Genomic DNA, 20031 nt, shown 5'->3' with positions numbered 1-20031 from the left:
TGCTGCGTCTCTCTGCCCAGTAGGGCCCGGTTTGACAAGCAGCTGTGGCCCCACCCCTACTGTCCCCACGCCCCCTCCCCCCCGCGGCGTGTGCGCGCGCGGGTGTTTGTGTGGCTTTGAAAGCGGGGGGTTTCTACTTCAGAAGACACACGCAGGGGTGAGTCCCCCCGGCCTCCATTTACACAAATAGAAGCGTGCACGTGTGCGTGCATTGCTGACTCCCCGAGTCCCTGGTGTTTAGCCCCAAATCTCTCCTCCATCTGCCCAAGAAAAACACAGTGGCAGTGCACACACACACGCACGCACCCACGCACGCACGGGCCAGAAGATGTGCCAGCATGTTTGTTCATCTGCATGTATCACTACGTTGGGCCATTTGATCACAGAATAAAGCCTGAGTTATTATACCTGCATGCACACCGAAAATAGCAGATGCATTGTGAGCTTGTAGATCTGCTATGTTCGGTGTGCGACACCCACGCGCAACTAAGAATAAATCCGGATTAACCGTACAGTAGGGGAGCACATCACAGAACAGAACAGAACATGTATTCCTCTTTTTCCTATACGACACCTTGGACAATGCTCTGAGTGTCCTAGACTCTTCTCCCTTCTGCAGGCTCCCAAGCTGTAGAATGACCCCTGATCTCCCTATTTTCCACCTCAAAGCTGACTGTACCGCACACCCCTAGCACTCCTCTCTCCTCATCACTACTTGTTGGGTATCTTGATAGATGCGGGTTCTATTATGCAGATGTATGTTAGTAACTTGTTCACATAATGATATGTTATTTTGAAGTACCGGTCCACCGACGCAGAGTTAAAGGAGTAGTTCACCCAAAAAAGGACTTATTTCCTATGAATTGTACACCCCATGAAGCCTTGAATTCATGGAGATTTGATTTTTAGATTTTTGGCGCATTCCTGAGCCAATAATTTGATGACTGGGTCATCAGTCAATAAGAGACTCTGCCAGTCATCAAATTATTGGCTTAGGAATGTGACAAGAACAAAAAAATGAATTAAAGGTTTCATTGGGTGTGTAATTAATGGAAAATATGATTTTGTTTTTGGTGAACTACTTCTTTAAGGGGTTCGAAATCCACCACGGTGGCCAGTATGGCCGAGTGTCTATATACGAACACAATTGGCCCACGTTACGGGCTGGGGCGGTGTCTGTCAGCAGGGAGTGTTGAGCGGGAGGAGTATAGGACGGAGGTTCCACAGTATGTGCTCCCGTCCGGGGCAGGGAGTGTTGAGCGGGAGGAGTAGGACAGGAGGTGCTATGTGCTCCCGTCGGGTGCTTGTCAACGGCGGGGTGCTCCTTCCATTCCGACATCTCACCACTCCGACTAGTGGCTTCCGCGTGCGGTTAAGGTTAGGGTTAGGGTTAGGTATAGGGTTAGTCAACGTCGGAAAGGCGACATGTCGGAAAGGAGAAATGCACCCGTCAACGGCATGAGAGCCAGTAGAGTGCAACAGTCGCGGCAACACAGAAATGTGTGGGGAGGAATTAATTGGCATCAACGACTAAATTAGGATGGAGAAAAAAAGGGGGTACAAAATAATTGGCTACTCTAAATTAAAACACGGGACAAAAGGCTAACTTCAATTGGTAATCTGTGGAAACACGCAACCAACACAAAACTGTGCAAATTAAACGTGTCCAACTTAACCCGTTAAGACCGGGAACGCATCTGTATCATTTTAGATTTTAGCTATAATCTTATCTTATACTTTGGCTATTCAAAAATATCAGATCTACAAGCTCATAGTGCTATGAGCTTGTACATTTGCAAAAAAAAAAAAAAGTGAAAATGTGTGCAAATCTTTGAATATATACATTTTTAAAGCTAACATTTGTAGCTAAAATCTTTGCTTCTGGAGGTCCCTGGAACGATATATTTTACAAATGTTCGCTTTGAAAAATATATATATTCAAAGATTTGGACACATTTTCACGATTTTTCGAAAATAGCAGATCTACAAGCTCGTAGCGCGGCACTCGGTGCCGCGCTATGAGCTTGTATATCTGCTATTTTTGAATAGCCAAAGACAAGTAAAATGACACATATGCGTTCCCCTGGATTGAATGGGTTAAGCGAAAGTTGTGAAATGTAACACGTGGGGTTGTCTCTGGGCCACACTGGGCTTTGCCAGTCCTCTGTGAGAGGAAGTAAGAACCTGGCATGGTGCCCTGAACCAGGGGTAGGTATAACTTGTGGCCAGGCCCTCTGCCAGTGGGGAACAAAAGGCTACAGATGGTCTATGGTTGACACTTAAATGGGAACAAGTACAACAATGTACTTACTTATAATACAAACAATACAAAACTATATATATATATATATATATTATATATATATATATATATATTAGGGGTGGGACGATATGGGTATCTCACGATACGATATCTGTGGCGGCGATATTAGGCCCTCGATAACAATAATGTCACGATATTCGATATATTGCGATATCACGATATATTGCACGAAATTTCACCAACGATATATCACGATAGTCCTTGTATTCAATTCATAAACACATCAAATAGCACCAAACAGTTCAAAATCACCATTACACAAATACAGAGTCGGAAAAACAACGTATCACAAACAAGAAAAAACTAAAAATATATATATTTTTTAATATCTATTTTTCGGCAGTATATATCGATTATTTAACGCGGGAGAAAGTATCGCGATATATCGTCCCACCCCTCCCACCCCTATATATATATATATATATATATATATATATATATATATATATATATATATATATATATATATATATATATATATATATATATATATATATATATGTGTGTGTATATATATATATGAAAATTAAAAGGTACTTACAGTACATAAAAAGATAGATCTCAAACAGCAATCAAGTCTCTCTCTCTCTCTCTCTCTCTCTCTCTCTCTCGCTCTCTCTGTCTCTTTCATATATTCTAGATTCATTACACATAAAGTTAAATATTTCAATATTTGAATCTTGATGAAAAATAAAGTATCTCAAAATATGGGTATATTACATGAGACCATTTTTAAAAAAAAGATGTATTATACAGAAATGTCAACCTTCTGAAAAGTATGTTCATGTATGCACTCAGTACTTGGTCTCGGCTCCTTTTTTAACTAATTACTGCATCAGTGCGGCGTGGCATGGAGGCAATCACCCTGTGGCAGCGCCGTGGAGGTGTTATGGAAGCGCAGGTTGCTTTGATAGCGGCCTTCAGCTCGTCTGAATTGTTGGGTCAAGTGTCTCTCATCTTCCTCTTGACAAATACCCCACAGATTCTCTATGGGGTTCAGGTCAGGCAAGTTGGCTGGCCAATCAATACCATGGTCAGCAAACCACTTACAGTACCAGTAGTAACACACACACACACACACACACACACACACACTCACACTCACACTCACACTCACACACACACACACACACACACACACACACACACACACACACACACACACACACACACACACACACACACACACACACACACAGTGTGGATATAAATATATAGATAGATAGATAGACAGAGAGAGAGAGAGAGAGAGAGAGTGAGAGAGAGAGAGAGAGAGAGAGAGAGAGAGAGAGAGAGAGAGAGAGAGAGAGAGAGAGAGAGAGAGAGAGAGAGAGAGAGAGAGAGAGAGAGAGAGAGAGAGAGAGAGAGAGAGAGAGACAGAGAGAGAGAGAGAGAGAGAGAGAGAGAGAGAGAGAGACAGACAGACACAGACACAGACACAGACAGACAGGGGGGAGGAATCCGTGACAAGAGGATTAGACAAAAGGCAGGTAGTGAAAAAGAGATAGATAGAGGCGAGAGGAAGAGAAATGCCGTGGAGAGCGAGAGAAGGGGGAGGGAGGTGCAGGGCTGGGGGGGGGGTGGAAGATGGAGAGAGAGAGAGAGAGAGTTTGCGGCGAGAGGATTAGAAAAGTAATGCTGGAGAAAAAATAATATAGTGACAGGTGAGAGAGAGAGAGAGAGAGAGGGGGGGAGAGAGAGAGAGAGAGAGAGAGAGAGAGAGAGAGAGAGAGAGAGAGAGAGAGAGAGAGAGAGATGGGGGGGGGAGGAGGGAGTCGGCGACAAGAGGATTAAATAATAGACCAGGTTGGGGAAAAAATGAGATATCGGAAGAAAAGTATAGGAGAAAGAGAGAGATAAACTAACAAGAACAGTTGGATTTCCTCAGCTACTAGTCTATTCTCATTGTGTGTGTGTGCTTCTCTGGTCCCTGAAGTACTATGTACCTGAGCTAAGAAGACTCACTCATAGAGAGAGAGAGAGAGAGAGAGAGAGAAGGGGGGGGGGCACTGGATGGAATATTCAAGGATAAGAGAACAATTGAATTGAAAATAATAGAATAGAATTATGATTAACCCATTTAGACCGGGGAAGGAATCGGTGTCATTTTTAGATTTCTTTGGCTATTCAAAAATAGCAGATCTACAAGCTCATAGCGTGGCACTCGGTGCCGCTCTATGATTTTTGGAAAATCATGAAAAGTTTTGGACATTTGTAACTCAAATCTTTGCTTCTGGGGGTTCCTGGAACTAAATATTTAACAAAATTGTTCGCTTTAAAAAATATATAATCCAAGATTTTGCCACGAATTTTCACGATTTTTCAAAAATAGCAGATCTACAAGCTTGTAGCACGGCACTCTGTGCCGCACTATGAACTTGTAGATATGCTATTTTTGAATAGCCAAAGACATCTAAAAATGACACACAGATGTGTTCCCGGTCTTAATGGATTAAAGGACCATGCCGATTGTCTGTCATCTGACTCACGGTGTGGGCTATACTTGACATTACGAAGGACCATTTTCCAAACTATAAAAGGTTTGATATTTGAGGCTCTCTCACTGTGGATACTTGGCAATGGTCCATCTCAGAAGATCGGAATAGCTGGCAAGCTGGCAAAGTCAATAACCAAGTCTGACTCAGTGGCCCAATAGAGCAGTGGTTTTCAACCCTTTTCGTGCCGCGGACCCCAAAATTGATATACCGCGGACCCCCATCTGAAAATGTTTTGTGCCCCCAGAAGCAAACATTTGAGTAAAAAAAAATCACTTTCGAAAATATATATATTCAAAGATATGCACACATTTTCAAGATTTTTCAAAAATAGCAGATCTACAAGATCGCGGCACTCGGTGCCACGCTATGAGCTTGTATATCTGCTATTTTTGAATAGCCAAAGCTAAGTGGTTAAAATGTTTGTGACGCTAAGTTAACTCATTTCACTGGGGACCCCCTGTTAGCCCCCCAAGGACCACTGGTTGAAAACCACTGCAACATCATCCGCGCACCGACATTCTCGTTTATAGACAGCGTGCCCGTTCTAGGTCATGCTGTGAACATTTTGAAAAACGTGACACATCGGATGCTTTTAATTGCCAATACTGATGTCATCAAAGAGGTCAAATAATGGCTGGATAATTGGACAATTACTGTGTACGAGAATGCTACGCATATCAAAGTCCTTATGGTGGTGCGGACCCCCTAGGGGTCTCGCACCCCCCTGTTGAAGAAGACCCCCTGTTACTATAGCATCACGGATTCACATATCCTCCACTACAGCTGTTTAGCTGACACACTGAATCCGGTAGACACTGACTCACACACACACAGCGAGCCGACCGGGCCCCCCCCCCCCACCCCCGTTCCCTCACACCACCACCGTATAACAGGCAGGCTGCCAACACACAATATAAGACTGCCTGGCGGAATAGAAACCCAGACGACAGGAGACAATGAAGTTGGCACATCATCGCGCTCACCGGGAGCTCATCGCTCCTCCTTTTTGTGTCTGCCAGAGGGGGGGCGGGGGGGGGGGGGGGGGGGGTCGGGGGGGAGGGGGGAGCGCGGCCGGCGGAAGCCAACCAACCGCCCGACTTCGAGACTCGACTGTTTTCAACTTATCCCATTAAGACCGGGAACGCATCTCGTGTGTCATTTTTAGATCTATTTGGCTATTTTATGAAAAATCGTGAAAATGTGTGCAAATCTTTGAATATATATACTGTATATTTTTGAAGCGAAAATTGTTAACTCAAATCTTTGCTTCTGTGGGGGTCCCTGGAACAACATATTTTGAGATGGAGGTCCATGGTCCAAATACATATTATTTTGGGTCGTCCTTGACATGGAAAATGTTTTGAGAACCACTGATATTATAGCAACACAAGTTTTTTTCAAAAAACTGTTAGGATTTAGAAGACATAAATTGTAGAATCCCCAGAAGCAAAGATTTGAGTTACAAATGTTCCCTTTAAAAATATATATATATTCAAAGATTTGCACACATTTTTAAACGATTTTTCAGAAAATAGCAGATCTGCAAGCTCATAGCGCGGCACTCGGCACTCGGCACTCGGTGCCGCGCTATGAGCTTGTAGATCTGCTATTTTTGAATAGCCCAAAGAAATAAAAAAAATTACACGTTCCCGGTCTCAATGGGTTATCGGGGAAGTTGGCTGCGGATTATTATACCTACAACGAGACTCCCGAGACATTACAGTGATCTAGTGAGCTCAATAGCCCGCGCTGACGGACTGAATCGAGCTAGGACATTACTCCAGGCTTAGCCGTCCCAGTTCACCCTCGCTTCTCGCGGATATTAATAGGTTCCTGTGTCTGCTTGATATTAATGTGCTGTTTGCTTGTTATGCATTAAGCTGCCCCCCGAAAAAAGGGGCTCTGATGAATGGAGAGATAAAAAGAGATACCTATCGACAGTTAAGAGATAATAGTTCCATAATATCGCTTTAAGGAGATTGACTTTCACATCACCCACACTGTCAGAATATTTAGTTTTTTTTTGTTGGTTGTGGTTGCTTTGATGCAAGTAGCTGTAAATAATTACACAGAGAGTACAAATATAGGCTATGTTAGCGTTCATTTATGGATGTTATTCTTTTTAACATCCATAAATGGATGGATTTAATTCAGGGTGTATAAATGGAGAGAGCTAAATATTTCACCATCAACCACAGTCATGTAGACACTCTCTGAGTTAAATTAACACAGATTTCAGAGTGTACTTTTCAAACGTCTCTGATGGTGATAATGGCAAGATCACTCGGTGAGAGACAAGAAACGAAGGAGAACACAGAGAAACCGGAATGAGGGGAGATGAGGTGTTGCCTACAGCAGTGGTTCTCAAAGTCGGTCTGGGGACCGCCAGGGGTCCTGGGGGGGTCCCCAGCAAAAGTAGTTAATATAGCATCACGGCCACTTTATCCATTTATACGTTGGTTATTCGAAAATAGCAGATCTAAAAGCTTGCAGCGTGTCACTTTATGCTGCGCTTTCGAGCTTGTACATCTGCTATTTTTGATGTTTGGAGAATTTGAATATTTTTTTTCTTTACATAAATCTTCTCTTCTGGGGTCCCTGGCACTAAACCTTTACAGATGGGGGGGGGGGGGGTCCGCGGCCAAATACATATCAATTTGGGGGTCCTTGACTTGAAAAAAGTTTGAAAACCACTGGCCTACTGTACAGAACAGACATAGTTAAACATCCTGCCGCATCACCTCGCCAGGCGCCGCTGCCGCCGCTGAAGACATCCTCCCGCCACGTGGGGTGTAAATCCTTTTAAAACGCCCGCAGCGCCGCGTGCGAGTCGTCTAAGTCAGAGGTAAGAGACATGCGTCTTCTTCTGCAGAACAGGAGACGGGGGGGGATCGAGAGCATTCCTGGAAGCCCCGCAGGGAGCTGACATCACCGCTTACTAAGGGAGTAGACTGTGTGTGTGTGTGTGTGTGTGTGTGTGTGTGTGTGTGTGTGTGTGTGTGTGTGTGTGTGTGTGTGTGTGTGTGTGTGTGTGTGTGTGTGTGTGTGTGTGTGTGTGTGTGTGTGTGTGTGTGTGTGTGTGTGTGTGAGAGCTCACAGCTCTATGAGCTAAGACAGGATAAGACTCTATTGACTTACGGCACACTGGCTCCGTTCCCCGCAAATAATCCTGCAGAGCACGCGAGAAAAAGCTCGTAACTCAAAGCGTTTGCTCAAAATGTACCGGAGTCAGAGGCTTCTCAGCTCGCGTTGTCTTTTCTCTATTTCCTTCTTTTAATGTGTGGTGCCCGAAGAGGCCTATTATAGCCATCTAGAAACATGGTTCTGTCTGTATCTCTGTCTCTATACATCCGCATCTACAGTATATCTCTTTATCTCTGACCCCGACAAAAGTAGACCAATAGGCTCTATGCACAGCAGCCATTTTGGAGAAAAATTGGGCCTCTTCAGACAGAGTCAGGGTGCTGATATTGTGTGGTCCAGGGACCCACATGGTTCCTTGAGAGGGTGTAACTCTGAGAGTGTACAAATGGAACCAAATGGACCCTCCCGGGTCCATTTGGTTCCATTTGTACACTCTCAGAGTTATGGGGGTCCTTGAAATTAAAAAAGTTTGAGAACCACTGTGCTACACTAAATGGAACAGAGCCTTCATTAGTGTCATTGGTGACACCTGTGAAGGAAGCAAGGAAGGGGCCCAATTTCTGTCCAATATGGCTGCTGTGCATAGAGCCTATCGCAGCTCAGCTCACACTGTTACTACACCACTCACAGCGCTGTTCAAATGCTGCTAGGGCCATTCGTAGCTATAGGTTAGGGGTAAGGTATAGGGTACGGGTACGGGTACGATGTACATCGAGCCAAAGCGTTCGGCATCACCACCCTGCATAGTTCTCGCCGCGAGGCACGACCCGGTGCACCGATAACATGGATCAGCCTTCAAACACTAAGCGCGGCATCAAAGCGAGGCGTAGCGCTGCAGACGTGTTCACACACCCTTATTAAACCCTTTTCAATGCGCTGACCTTTAGTTCACAAGCTGGCTTCTCCGCACCCAAGGCAACCAGCGCCTTTGTACTATATGACTGTTGGTTCTGATTGAAATATTTAGCTCGTTCCATTTCTCTCTCATCTCTCCGCGTCTCCGACCTGCCACTGTCTCTATTTGATCTATTTTTCCCTCCGTCTTGCACTTTGTTCTTTCATGCTTGTTTGTGCCTCCGCTGCATAGTCATTAGCCCTTTCAGACCGGGAAATGTTTTAGGTTTCTTTGGGCTATTCAAAAATAGCAGATCTACAAGCTCATAGCGCGGCACCGAGTGAAAAAATCGTGAAAATTTGAGCAAATCTTTGAATATATATATTTTTCAAAGCAAACATTTGTAACTCAAATCTTTGCTTCTGGGGATTCTACAAATGTCTTCTAAATACTAACAGTTTTTTGAAAAAAATATTATGTTGCTATAATCAGGGGTTCTCAAACTTTTTCATGTCAAGGACCCCCAAATTTGTATGAATTTTGGCCGCGGACCCCCATCTCAATTTTGTTCCAGGGACCCCCCAGAAGTTGTAATAGAGTTAAAAATGTTCGCTATGGAAAAATAGATATTCAAAGATTTGCACACATTTTCACAATTTAAAAAGAAATAGCAGATCTACAAGCTCATAGTGCGGCACTCGGTGCCGCGCTATGAGCTTGTATATCTGCTATTTTTGAATAGCCAAAGCAATCTTATAAATGACACAAATGCGTTCTGGGTCTGAAAGGGTTAGGGCACAGTCATGCCATCCATTCTATGGCTGGCGAAGGGGGTAGAGCTCATTTGACACAATGCTTTCAGCGTGTCTGAAGCGTGGAGTTGGCAAACTTTGACCGGGGGCGTCAGGAACCAGTAGCAGTCGACCCCCACACGGCAGGCATTTTGCTAGTATAGGTTTCTTTCAGCGAGCCAACCGATGCAACGTTAGTCAAACGAACGAGAACACCAGAAAAAAACAGCACTATACCCACAAGCACAACCCGCACTATAACATGGGAAATTCACGTGTCTGGCATCTTGGCATGCGTTGGCTACAACCAGGGGTCATCAATATGTCCATACACGGACACATGTGTCCCTGGCAAGACTTTGCCTATTTTTTTGTTATTTAGTTTTTACATAACATTATAATGTTCTTATTTTGATCATAAGACCCAATTACTGAATGTCAGTGTCCAAGTTTTCTTCAGAATATGTGACATTGATTTACTGTGACACTATGGCAGGAGACCGCCAGTGGTTCTCAAACTTTGATTTGGTGTTAACCTCGATATCTCAGAAACGCCTTGAGATAATTCCAAATTTGGAATAAACATCCATTTGGACTCAACGATGAACTAATTACAATTTGGTGGGCAAATATCAATGTCACTGTAACCTCATAAAAATATGTCATACAGTACATGGTAGTAGAGTAAGAACTTACATTTGTATTTCATTCAAAGTCTTCACTACATAATCATCACTGTTAGTTGGAAACCTTGTAACCTTGGAAACTGGTACTTTTCAGGAAATGATGGGGGGGAATAACCTGTGTTTCAATGGATCAAATGTAGACATTATTTAGTCACGAGCTCTTGACAGAAATAACCACTTTATGACATTTAGCCCATTTTGAATTGAACCAAAACATCTGTTCATATCAGGGTCCCTACGACAGAATCATCTAGGTTGATGACCTAATTAAAGTAGCCTAAATGTGGGGGTCCGTGACCTGATAAAGTTTGAGGACCCCTGGCCTACAATTCCCACAGTACCCATTTGCAGCGCCGAGAATCTTTTTGGCCGGCGTCCCCATTTTTTTTGTGTTTTGGAAATGTACCCTGTGTCTCTCTCTGTCTGTCCCTGTATAGTGGCGGCACTCTGCTGACTGTGAGCGGGACCAACCTGGCAACCATCCGAGAGCCCAAAATACGAGCCAAGTACGGACAGGCAGAGTCCTTCCATGTGAGTACAGACCTGACCTAGCGCATCCTCTGAGCGCGCGCACACACACACACACGCGCACACACACACGCACGCGCACACACGCACACACACTTCCGATTGAGCTCTCCAAGGTGGCAGACAATCTGTCTGTGTGTGTGTTGTGGCGTTCTCCCATTTCTACTGCTAGACATCCAACACTACCTCCAGCCACTTAGCCTTTCAAATGCCACCGCTTCCTCTGTGTGTGTGCACGAGCGTGCGTGCGTGTGTGTACGTGCTTGCCAGCCAGTTGACCTTTCATGGTGTCTGTTGAAAGGGGAACCAGCCCGTAGCGGCAGGCAGCACATTGATGCCTGATGGCCTCAGACACAGACAGGATTATCCATTATCTTCTTAGACATTATTTCATCCATTACCTTTTCAATTAATCGCACAATTGAGAGGCACAAAGTACAAAGGCGCATAACGGCGTCAAAATAGCTCACAGTGTGTCACGATGAGACACGTTCTGAACTTGCAGAACTGCTATTTTGGCAGTTATTTCTGTATATATACATTTTTAGCTGTAACCATTGTTTTATACGTTGGCTATTCAAAAATAGCAGATATACAAGTGCCGCGCTATGAGCTTGTAGATCTGCTATTTTTGAAAAATCTCGAAAATGTGTGCAAATCTATGAATGTATATATTTGAGGGAACATATTTGACTCAAATCTTTGCACCTGGGGGTCCCTGGAACTAAATATTTTCACAAGGCGGTGCCCGACCAAATACATATAATTTTTGGGGTCCTTGACATGAAAACGTTTGAGAACCACTGATATACCAACATAAGTATGTTCAGAAAACTGTTAGGATATAGAAGACAAATTTTAGATGCGTTCCTGTATTGAATGGGTTAATTGGTGCACCCCTAGATTCGACCCCATTACTGAATGTACATGTAGGCCTTGTAAACGGTGAATGTGGTACGAGACATTTCTATGGCGCCTTTTCTCCAAAAAGCGCTTTACAATGTGTGTTAAGTTCACACACGTTCACACACTGACAGCGGAGGCAACCATGCAAGACGCAGTTAGGGGTCCAGTGTCCCCCTCAAGGACACTTCCACACTAAGCTATAAAGGAGCCGGGGATCGAACCGGGGGAACCTTTCCGATTCCCAAGTTGGCCGCTCTACCTCCCGAGCCACTGCCGCCCCAATTTAACTACTGTATATCAAACTGTTTCTATTAGCCGTGCCAGAACCCCTCCAGCATTTGCTACTGACCCGCATAGACCCTCTAACATGCGACACCCCATTTTATAAATATATATATTCCTATAGAAATGTAGGAATTATGCAAATTTTGGCCAAGGATATGATGTAACCTTTCAGCAGAGGACGAACGGAGACAGAGGTAGAGCAAGTACTTAGAGCCTGTACTTACTACTATTACTGTGGAAAAGTACCAATAAGGCAATGTAAAAGCCTACTTAACCCATTAAGACCTGAGGCCGGTTCTACAAGTGTCTTCTAAATCCTAACAGTTTTCTGAAACACTTATGTTGCTATAATATCATTGGTGCTCAAACTTTTTCATGTCAAGGACCCCCGAAATGATATGTATTTGGCCGCTGCTGACCCCCATCTCAAAATATTTTGTTCCAGGAACCCTACCAGAAGCAAGGATTTGAGTTACAAATATTTGCTTTAAAAATATATATGTATTCAAAGATTTGCAAAATGTTCATGATTTTTCAAAAATAGCAGATCTACAAGCTTAATAATGGTTAAAGTGGTTCAAATCTAAAATGACAGATGATTTCCCGGTCTTAATGGGTTAAAGGGGTACAAAAAAGTAAATAATCAGTTCAGGTTAAACACTACGTTCCAGCAATGTTCCAGCAACGCACATAGACAGACACACACATTAAAACCTGGGAGCTGACCAGTACAACAACAACATCAGTACCGGTGCCCTCTGAAAGGAAAAGAATAAAGTAATGGAAGAACAAAGTACCTCAAAAGTGTACAGTACTAAAGGAAATGTACCCCCCACACACACACACACTCCCATCCAAAGAGTGTATCTAATAAGTTTTAAATGGAAAGCATCCATCTCTCTTGTCAGTATAATTCCCCTGTCTTCACTTACTCCGTTTGTTTACACAAGACCATGGCATGTCACATAAAGAGGCCAACAAATAACAATGACTCATTTCCCCTTTAATGTTGACAGCCTTCATGTCCATTTCTGCAAAACTATCTGTGGAATTAAATTTGTTTCTTTTCTTCTCTCTGTCTCTGTCTCTCTCTCTGTCTCTCTCTCTGTCTCTCTCTCTGTCTCTCTCTCTCTCTGTCTCTCTCTCTGTCTCTCTCTGTCTCTCTCTGTCTCTCTGTCTCTCTCTCTCTGTCTCTCTCTGTCTCTCTGTCTCTCTCTCTCTGTCTCTCTCTGTCTCTCTGTCTCTCTCTCTCTGTCTCTCTCTGTCTCTCTCTCTCTCTCTCTCTCGTTCAGAACTGTACGGTATACAACAACTCGGTGATGGTGTGTCTGGCTCCATCCGTGGCTGACTCGGAGCTGGGTTTCTCGGAGACGGGGACCGGCCCGGACGAGATCGGCTTCTACATGGACAACGTCCACGCGCTGGTGGTGGTCAACGAGACCTTCAGCTACTACCCGGACCCCGTGTTCGAACCCCTCAGCCCCTCTGGCGTCCTGGAGCTCAAACCCACCTCCCCGCTCATACTCAAGGTCAGTCAAATGTCCATCTAGAGTTGAGAGAGTGCAGTATTTCACTTTGTCTGCAAATATGGCCACCAGACAGTGCTGTAAACACCAAATCAGTTTCTCTTCTAATAATTTCCCATTTGAACACAAGCACCTGCCAATTAACGTATTTACAAATATCTTCTAAATCAATAAAACTGGTTTCTGAAAAACGTATGTTGCTATCCCAGTGGTGCCCAAACTTGTTCATGTCAAGGACCCCCAAAATGATATGTATTTGGCCACGGACCCCCATCTCAAAATATTTTGTTCCAGCCAGGAAAGGATCTGTTATTTAGTGTAAATAACAGATCTACAATTTCACAATGGGACGCGGTTTTTATTTTGTATTTATTCTTTTGCAATTTCACAGTCATAGGCTGTTTGGTCTATGTACTTTTTGTGTGTACAATTAGACCCACAACAAATGTGGCTATGCACTGCATACATGAATATATGACTGTGTGTTAAGCCTGTATACAGTATGTACTACAACCAAGTATTGCTCAATTTCTCCTGTTTCCTAATCATAATTCTTGGAGGAGTCAGGTACCCTCCGTCTGTGTTGTGAACTGCACACACACACACACACACACACACACACACACACACACACACACACACACACACACACACACACACACACACACACACACACACACACACACACACACACACACACACAGAGCGAGCGCATTTAGGATTTGAAATAGTGCTAGCTTAGACTTTCCTTTCAAGGTTTTGCTGCTCACAGATGCAGTCGAAGCACACATATTGAGCTTGTCTTGCACTTATTATGGCGGGCATACACACACACACACACTCACATACAAAAAATACACAAAGGCAGATACAGATACACAGATACATGTTTTGATTTTCAGAAAGTTTTTGCAAGGTCTCTCAAAAGAATTAAATAATAAAATAAAGAGAAAAAGCTCACAGGCATAATAGCTCGGGCAAATTCCTCAGCCTCTCTCCATGGCCGAGCATTGTCCTTCCCAAACTCTCTCTCTCGGCTGCTCCAAACTGCAGTTTAATGTCTTTTTTCTCCCTCTCTTACTGCTATTTCACCCTAGCAGCAACAAAGTGACATGCTACAACTAAGCCATTTTCAATGGAAAGCCATCAACACACAGATACAAACTGACACCGAGCTACAAAAGCTACAGAGAAAAAGTTGAGCTGGCTTCGAGTTTGTTTGCACCGCTCCAATGGTGCAGTGAAACGTCCATCAAACGTTATGTTTTTGTTTCACCATTACCCCTCTCCTTATCTCTAATACCTACTTGTAATTGGGGAAAAACTAATTATTGACACCAGCCAGTTCCCTGTTTCTTTAACCCAAGCCTTTATAATATATTTGTATTTTTTCGCTACCAAACATGGACGCACGCTTGACGGCGTCAACAAGTGCGTTGGACAACACTTGGAACGGCGACGGTGTAACTGACAAACGCTTGGTTTGTTTTGTATAGCTCCTTCCGCTAGCGTGAAACGCAGCATTACAGTGCACACAATATTCATTTCAATTTGCGTTAATGAATTTCCAGTTGCTGCCAGGGTAATGTTGAAGCACCCAGGTCCACAGGCTAGGGGATTACCATTATGGTCGGGATTCATTTTCATTAGCGGCCATTGGAAATAAGTCTCAGGATTTTAATTGGCAATTTGCGTGTACTTGTACGCGTGTCGTTCCGTTATCTCCCGCACACCTCACCTGAAATATTTAGAGGAGAGGAATGCAGTCGTCTGTGTCTGAGGGCATCGCCTTCTTCTCCTAGTCGCTGTGCCGAGTGGTGATGACACACATTTACAATGTGGAACTGCCACGGGGGGGGGGGGGGGGGGCAATTATAAAGAAGAGGAAAATGTATGAATACATTAATTAATAAATATATATATATATAAATATATATTATATATTATATATAATTATGTGGACATTTTCATTTGTTTTATCACTCAATATAGTAAAATAAGTTCTTCTACTTTCCCTCATTTACCCCATGTACTGTAATACCTCCTCCGTGTACACCTAGGTGCACACATACCCCCATTTGAGAAACCCTACCATACAGATTGGTTAGTACATTGTTTTATTCATGAACCACTTTAACCCTATATACTTAGTTGCCCGGGGTCCCCCAGGGATCTATACTAGGTCTTCTTGTTTTTTTTTTCTCTACACCAAATCTCTTTGCTGAAAATAGCCCATCAGTAAGCTCACAATGCGCCGCGTTGCTTGTGAGCTTGTATGTAGGAGATGGACTCATTTTCTGCCAATTGTTCGACCCAGAATAGGGGCGCCAGGGTTCATGTGGTTAAAATACCGTAATGTTTTATTCATTAAAATAAGTTCTAGATTATTGCCGTTTTTAATGGGACTCAGTCAGAGTCTCATTAACCCTCAGGACTTCACCGTGTGTGTCCTCCACACACTGCGGGCATTATTGTATTAGCGAAAATATTACAAAAAAAAAAACATTTAGTTAACCCATGAAGACCTGAAGCCCATTCTAATTCTGTTTCTATATCAGTGGTCCTCAAACTTTTTCATGTCAAGGACCCCCAAAATGATGTGTATTTGGCCGCGGACCCCCATTTTAAAATATGTTTTCTAGGGACCCCCAGAAGCAAAGATTTGAGTTAAAAATGTTCGCTTTCAAACAATATATATTCAAAGATTTGCACACATTTTCACGATTTTTCAAAAATAGCAGATCTACAAGCTCATAGCGCGGCACTCGGTGCCGCGCTATGAGCCTGTATATCTGCTATTTTTGAATAGCCAAAGTGTAAAATCATGCTTTTTTAGCTCAAATCAGAAAGTGAGACAGATGCGTTCCAGGTCTTAATGGGTTAAGCATTTAGTTTGCAATCACATGCTGCAATTAGAGCGTTCATCCGTTGCCTCATGCATTTCACAACAATGTAATCAAAGTGGAGTGAATGTTAAGCATTAGTTCACATGTAGGCTAATTGGATTCTCTGAATGGATGCTGTTGGGATTGATACGATTTCACCGCAGCGTTCGCTCGCTCATCGTAAACCACCGGTTTACTGAAGTGGGGGGTCGCTTAATAACAAACATAAATAGACACATAAACAAACAAACACATACATAAATAAATACATGCATTAATAAAGTAATACATGAATTCATAAATGAATGAAAAGAGGAGAGGGAAAAGTAACACTGAGAAACGAGGAAATCAAGGGCAAAAGACACAAAACAACACATACGTGGTGGAGATAAACAGAGAGAAAGCAGAAGGAGGAGAGGAAGGAGACATGAAATGGGGAGCAGGTGGTCAGAGATAACAAGAGACCAGGCTGAAGACAATACAGAGGGAGAGACAGAGAGAGAGAGAGAGAGAGAGAGAGGGAGAGGGGGAGAGAGAGAGAGAGAGAGAGAGAGAGAGAAGATGAAGCATGATGAATCAGTGGGACAGAGAGACTTGTCCTCTCTGCTCACAATCTGGAACACAGTATTCTTTTCCCTCTCAGTTCACACACACACGCACGGTCGTACGCACGCACGCACATACAAGAGCGAACGTGCAAATGCTTTGCACGTATATACATACACAAGAAAACAAATACTGCATAATAACACACGCGTACGTACGTGCTCACTAATGCAAACCTGTGTGCAGGCATGTGTACACACAAACATGCAGATACATATTCACCTTACACAAACACTTAATAATGACACACGCACACACACACACACACACACACACACACACACACACGCACACACACACGCACGCACGCACGCACGCACACATGCACACACGTGCACACGCACATGCACACTCCTATCCATTCTCCCTCAGACAAACAGGCGACGACGTTAAATAAACCACACACAGCGGTTTCTCAGATGAGAAATTAATTGCCTGGTGAATGCGAGCCCCCCCCCCCCCCCCTCTCCCCCACCACCCCCCGACCCAACCCAACCCAGCCCCCCCACCCCCACCCCCACCCCAAATTACATTTAGCCCTCCTCATCAGCACTTTCTAAACAGACGGCCCGCTCCCCTCCTCCCCTCTTCCATGAGCCAAGCGGGGGGGATTTCTGCAATTACTGAAAAAAGATCTCCGCCCCCCCCCCCCCCGCCCCTCTCCGTTAATAAATGTTCGTTTATGAAAATAAATAGTGACTGTTATACTGCTGTTCAAACCCCTTAAAGCCTAATTTATGAACCCTTATAAAACAGCCCTGAAAATAGGGTGCTCGGGTGGTGCGGTGGTGCCAGCCCACTGCCCGTGGCGGCCGGGGGTTCCAATCCACAGCGGTGCATTCGTCGAGCGTCTAAACGAACACAATTCGGCGGGGAGGGTGATATTTGTCACTACATACATACATACATTTTGCACCTTACGGGCTGAGGCGGCACCTGTCAGCGGGGAGTGTTGGGCGGGAGGAGTAGGACGAAGGCTCTGCGTCCTCCCGGTAGGGGCTCCTCACTGGCAGGTGAGTCAGTAGAATACAACAGCAGTGTGGAGGAATTAATTGGCATAACGGGGAGAAAAAGGGTAAAAAGCAAAAAAATATATATTAATATAGCTTCTGGCTGTGCCCCCCCTGTAGCGAAATGATTATCTCTGTATGTACATGTCATTGTTAATAATATTATTATTAACAATGACATGACCAAAATAGGGACACCAGGTTGAAAGTGGTTAAACTGGAATGTCATTCTTTATTATTAAAGGTAGGGTAAGTGATTTTCTTTGGTTAAAATAAGTGTTAAATAGCTCTATATTCTGATAGTACTCATTGCTATAGAGTGTTTGTTCAGTAAAAGGAGTCTCCTTGTCTCTCCAGCTCTTTATAAAACAGAAAATGCATTTTCGTTTCAGTTTCAGTTTAATTTCCAATTTTATCCAATCAGGATAGAGAACTCAGTCAGGATACAGATTAAACAAGTGAAATTGGAAGTGATGCATGACACTAATGAGCAGGCAAAATTGGAACTGGAACACTATACAAATTAAGCTTAAAAATTGGTACTTTCTCCTGATTGGCTGAGACTTTGACACCTACCGGAAAATGTATTTTCTGTTTATTAAAGAGCTGGAGAGACGGGGAGACTTCTGTTACTGAACAAACACTCTATAGCAATGATTACTATCAGAATATAGTGCTTTAACCTTTTAACAAAATACTTTTTGTTTTTACCAAAACACATCAGTTACCCTACCTTTAACTGAATTGAAAGAAACAAATCTAATCATTACATCAAAGTATTTAAAATTGTTTTTTTGTAGGAAAACATATTTTTTTGTGTGTGTGCCTATTATTATTATTTTATTATTATTTATTTGAATATATTATTATTACATTCCAAATACAGGGTGCTTAAAGGATATGAAAAAGAATGAGAGAGGAGTTTCATTGATTAATTACTCTTCCCTCTACCCCTCTCTCTCTCTCTCTCTCTCTCTCTCTCTCTCTCTCTCTCTCTCTCTCTCTCTCTCTCTCTCTCTCTCTCTCTCTGTCTGTCTGTCTGTCTCTCTCTGCAGGGTCGTAATCTGATCCCTGCAGCTCCAGGTAACAGTCGTTTGAACTACACCGTGTTGATCGGGGACACCCCATGTGTTCTCACCCTGTCTGAGAGCCAGCTGCTGTGTGAATGGCCCAACCTCACCGGACAGCACAAAGTCACGGTCAGATACACCTCCATCCTCCTCTCTCTCTCTCTCCCTCTGTCTCTCCCTGACCCCTCCTTCTCCCAGTTGTCTCCATTAGTGACACTTTGACTGGAATTTGACTTTGCTTGACTTTCGTTGGATGTTCCTACTTTGTGCTCTTACTTTGTCTGATTACCCGTTTGTGTGTGTGGGTCAAATCTTTAACAGACAATTTAAAGATTTGACACACAAGATGAAGTGAAACGTTACATCACAGAACATCTATTCAGACTGTGTAGACTAATAGACATGACATCCATTCAGACAGAATACTAATACTTTAGACACAACATCCATTCAGACAGAATACTAATACTTTAGACACAACATCCATTCAGACAGAATACTAATACTTTAGACACAACATCCATTCAGACAGTAGACTATACATTAAGCACAACATCCATTCAGACAGTAGATTATACATTAAGCACAACATCCATTCAGACAGTAGACTATACATTAAGCACAACATCCATTCAGACGTTCTCTTTAAGACTCTCACAGCAACAATGGCAAGTTATGTTGACATTTGTCTAGCTTTCTGTGAGTTCCCATCTCTGCCTAAGCTATGAATGATTGAAATTCTGTGGAAATCTGATATTCTGTGGACATTTGTAGTCATTAGTGGTCATGTCATGTGAGAGTATCCCCCAGTGTAATTAGTGGTAAAGTCAAGAGAACTTGTCAATATCAAGCCCCGGGCTGCAATTCAAACTCTGACGCTGTCAAAATCTCCCTTTCACCGAATTGACCTGAGCAGACGTTGACACTCTCTCTACACA

At 43.4% G+C, this 20031-nt stretch overlaps 1 protein-coding gene across 1 annotated transcript in view; it reads left to right on the top strand.

The window, feature by feature from the left end:
* The window catches only part of LOC311054112 (plexin-A1-like), a 323060-nt gene that overhangs the window by 230178 nt on the left and 72851 nt on the right, over window positions 1-20031 (top strand). Inside the window, exons 18-20 of the mRNA XM_084069992.1 lie at window positions 10715-10808; window positions 13289-13525; window positions 19079-19222. Of these exons, the coding sequence (XP_083926118.1) occupies window positions 10715-10808; window positions 13289-13525; window positions 19079-19222 (475 nt within the window). The remainder of the gene's footprint in view (window positions 1-10714; window positions 10809-13288; window positions 13526-19078; window positions 19223-20031) is intronic.

The sequence above is a fragment of the Gymnoscopelus microlampas genome, assembly GCF_963454915.1.
Source record: "Gymnoscopelus microlampas genome assembly, chromosome: 10".
In the NCBI taxonomy this organism is placed as follows: domain Eukaryota; kingdom Metazoa; phylum Chordata; class Actinopteri; order Myctophiformes; family Myctophidae; genus Gymnoscopelus; species Gymnoscopelus microlampas.
The sequence above is the reverse complement of the archived record's forward strand: the minus strand, read 5'-3'. Positions and strand labels throughout refer to the sequence as shown.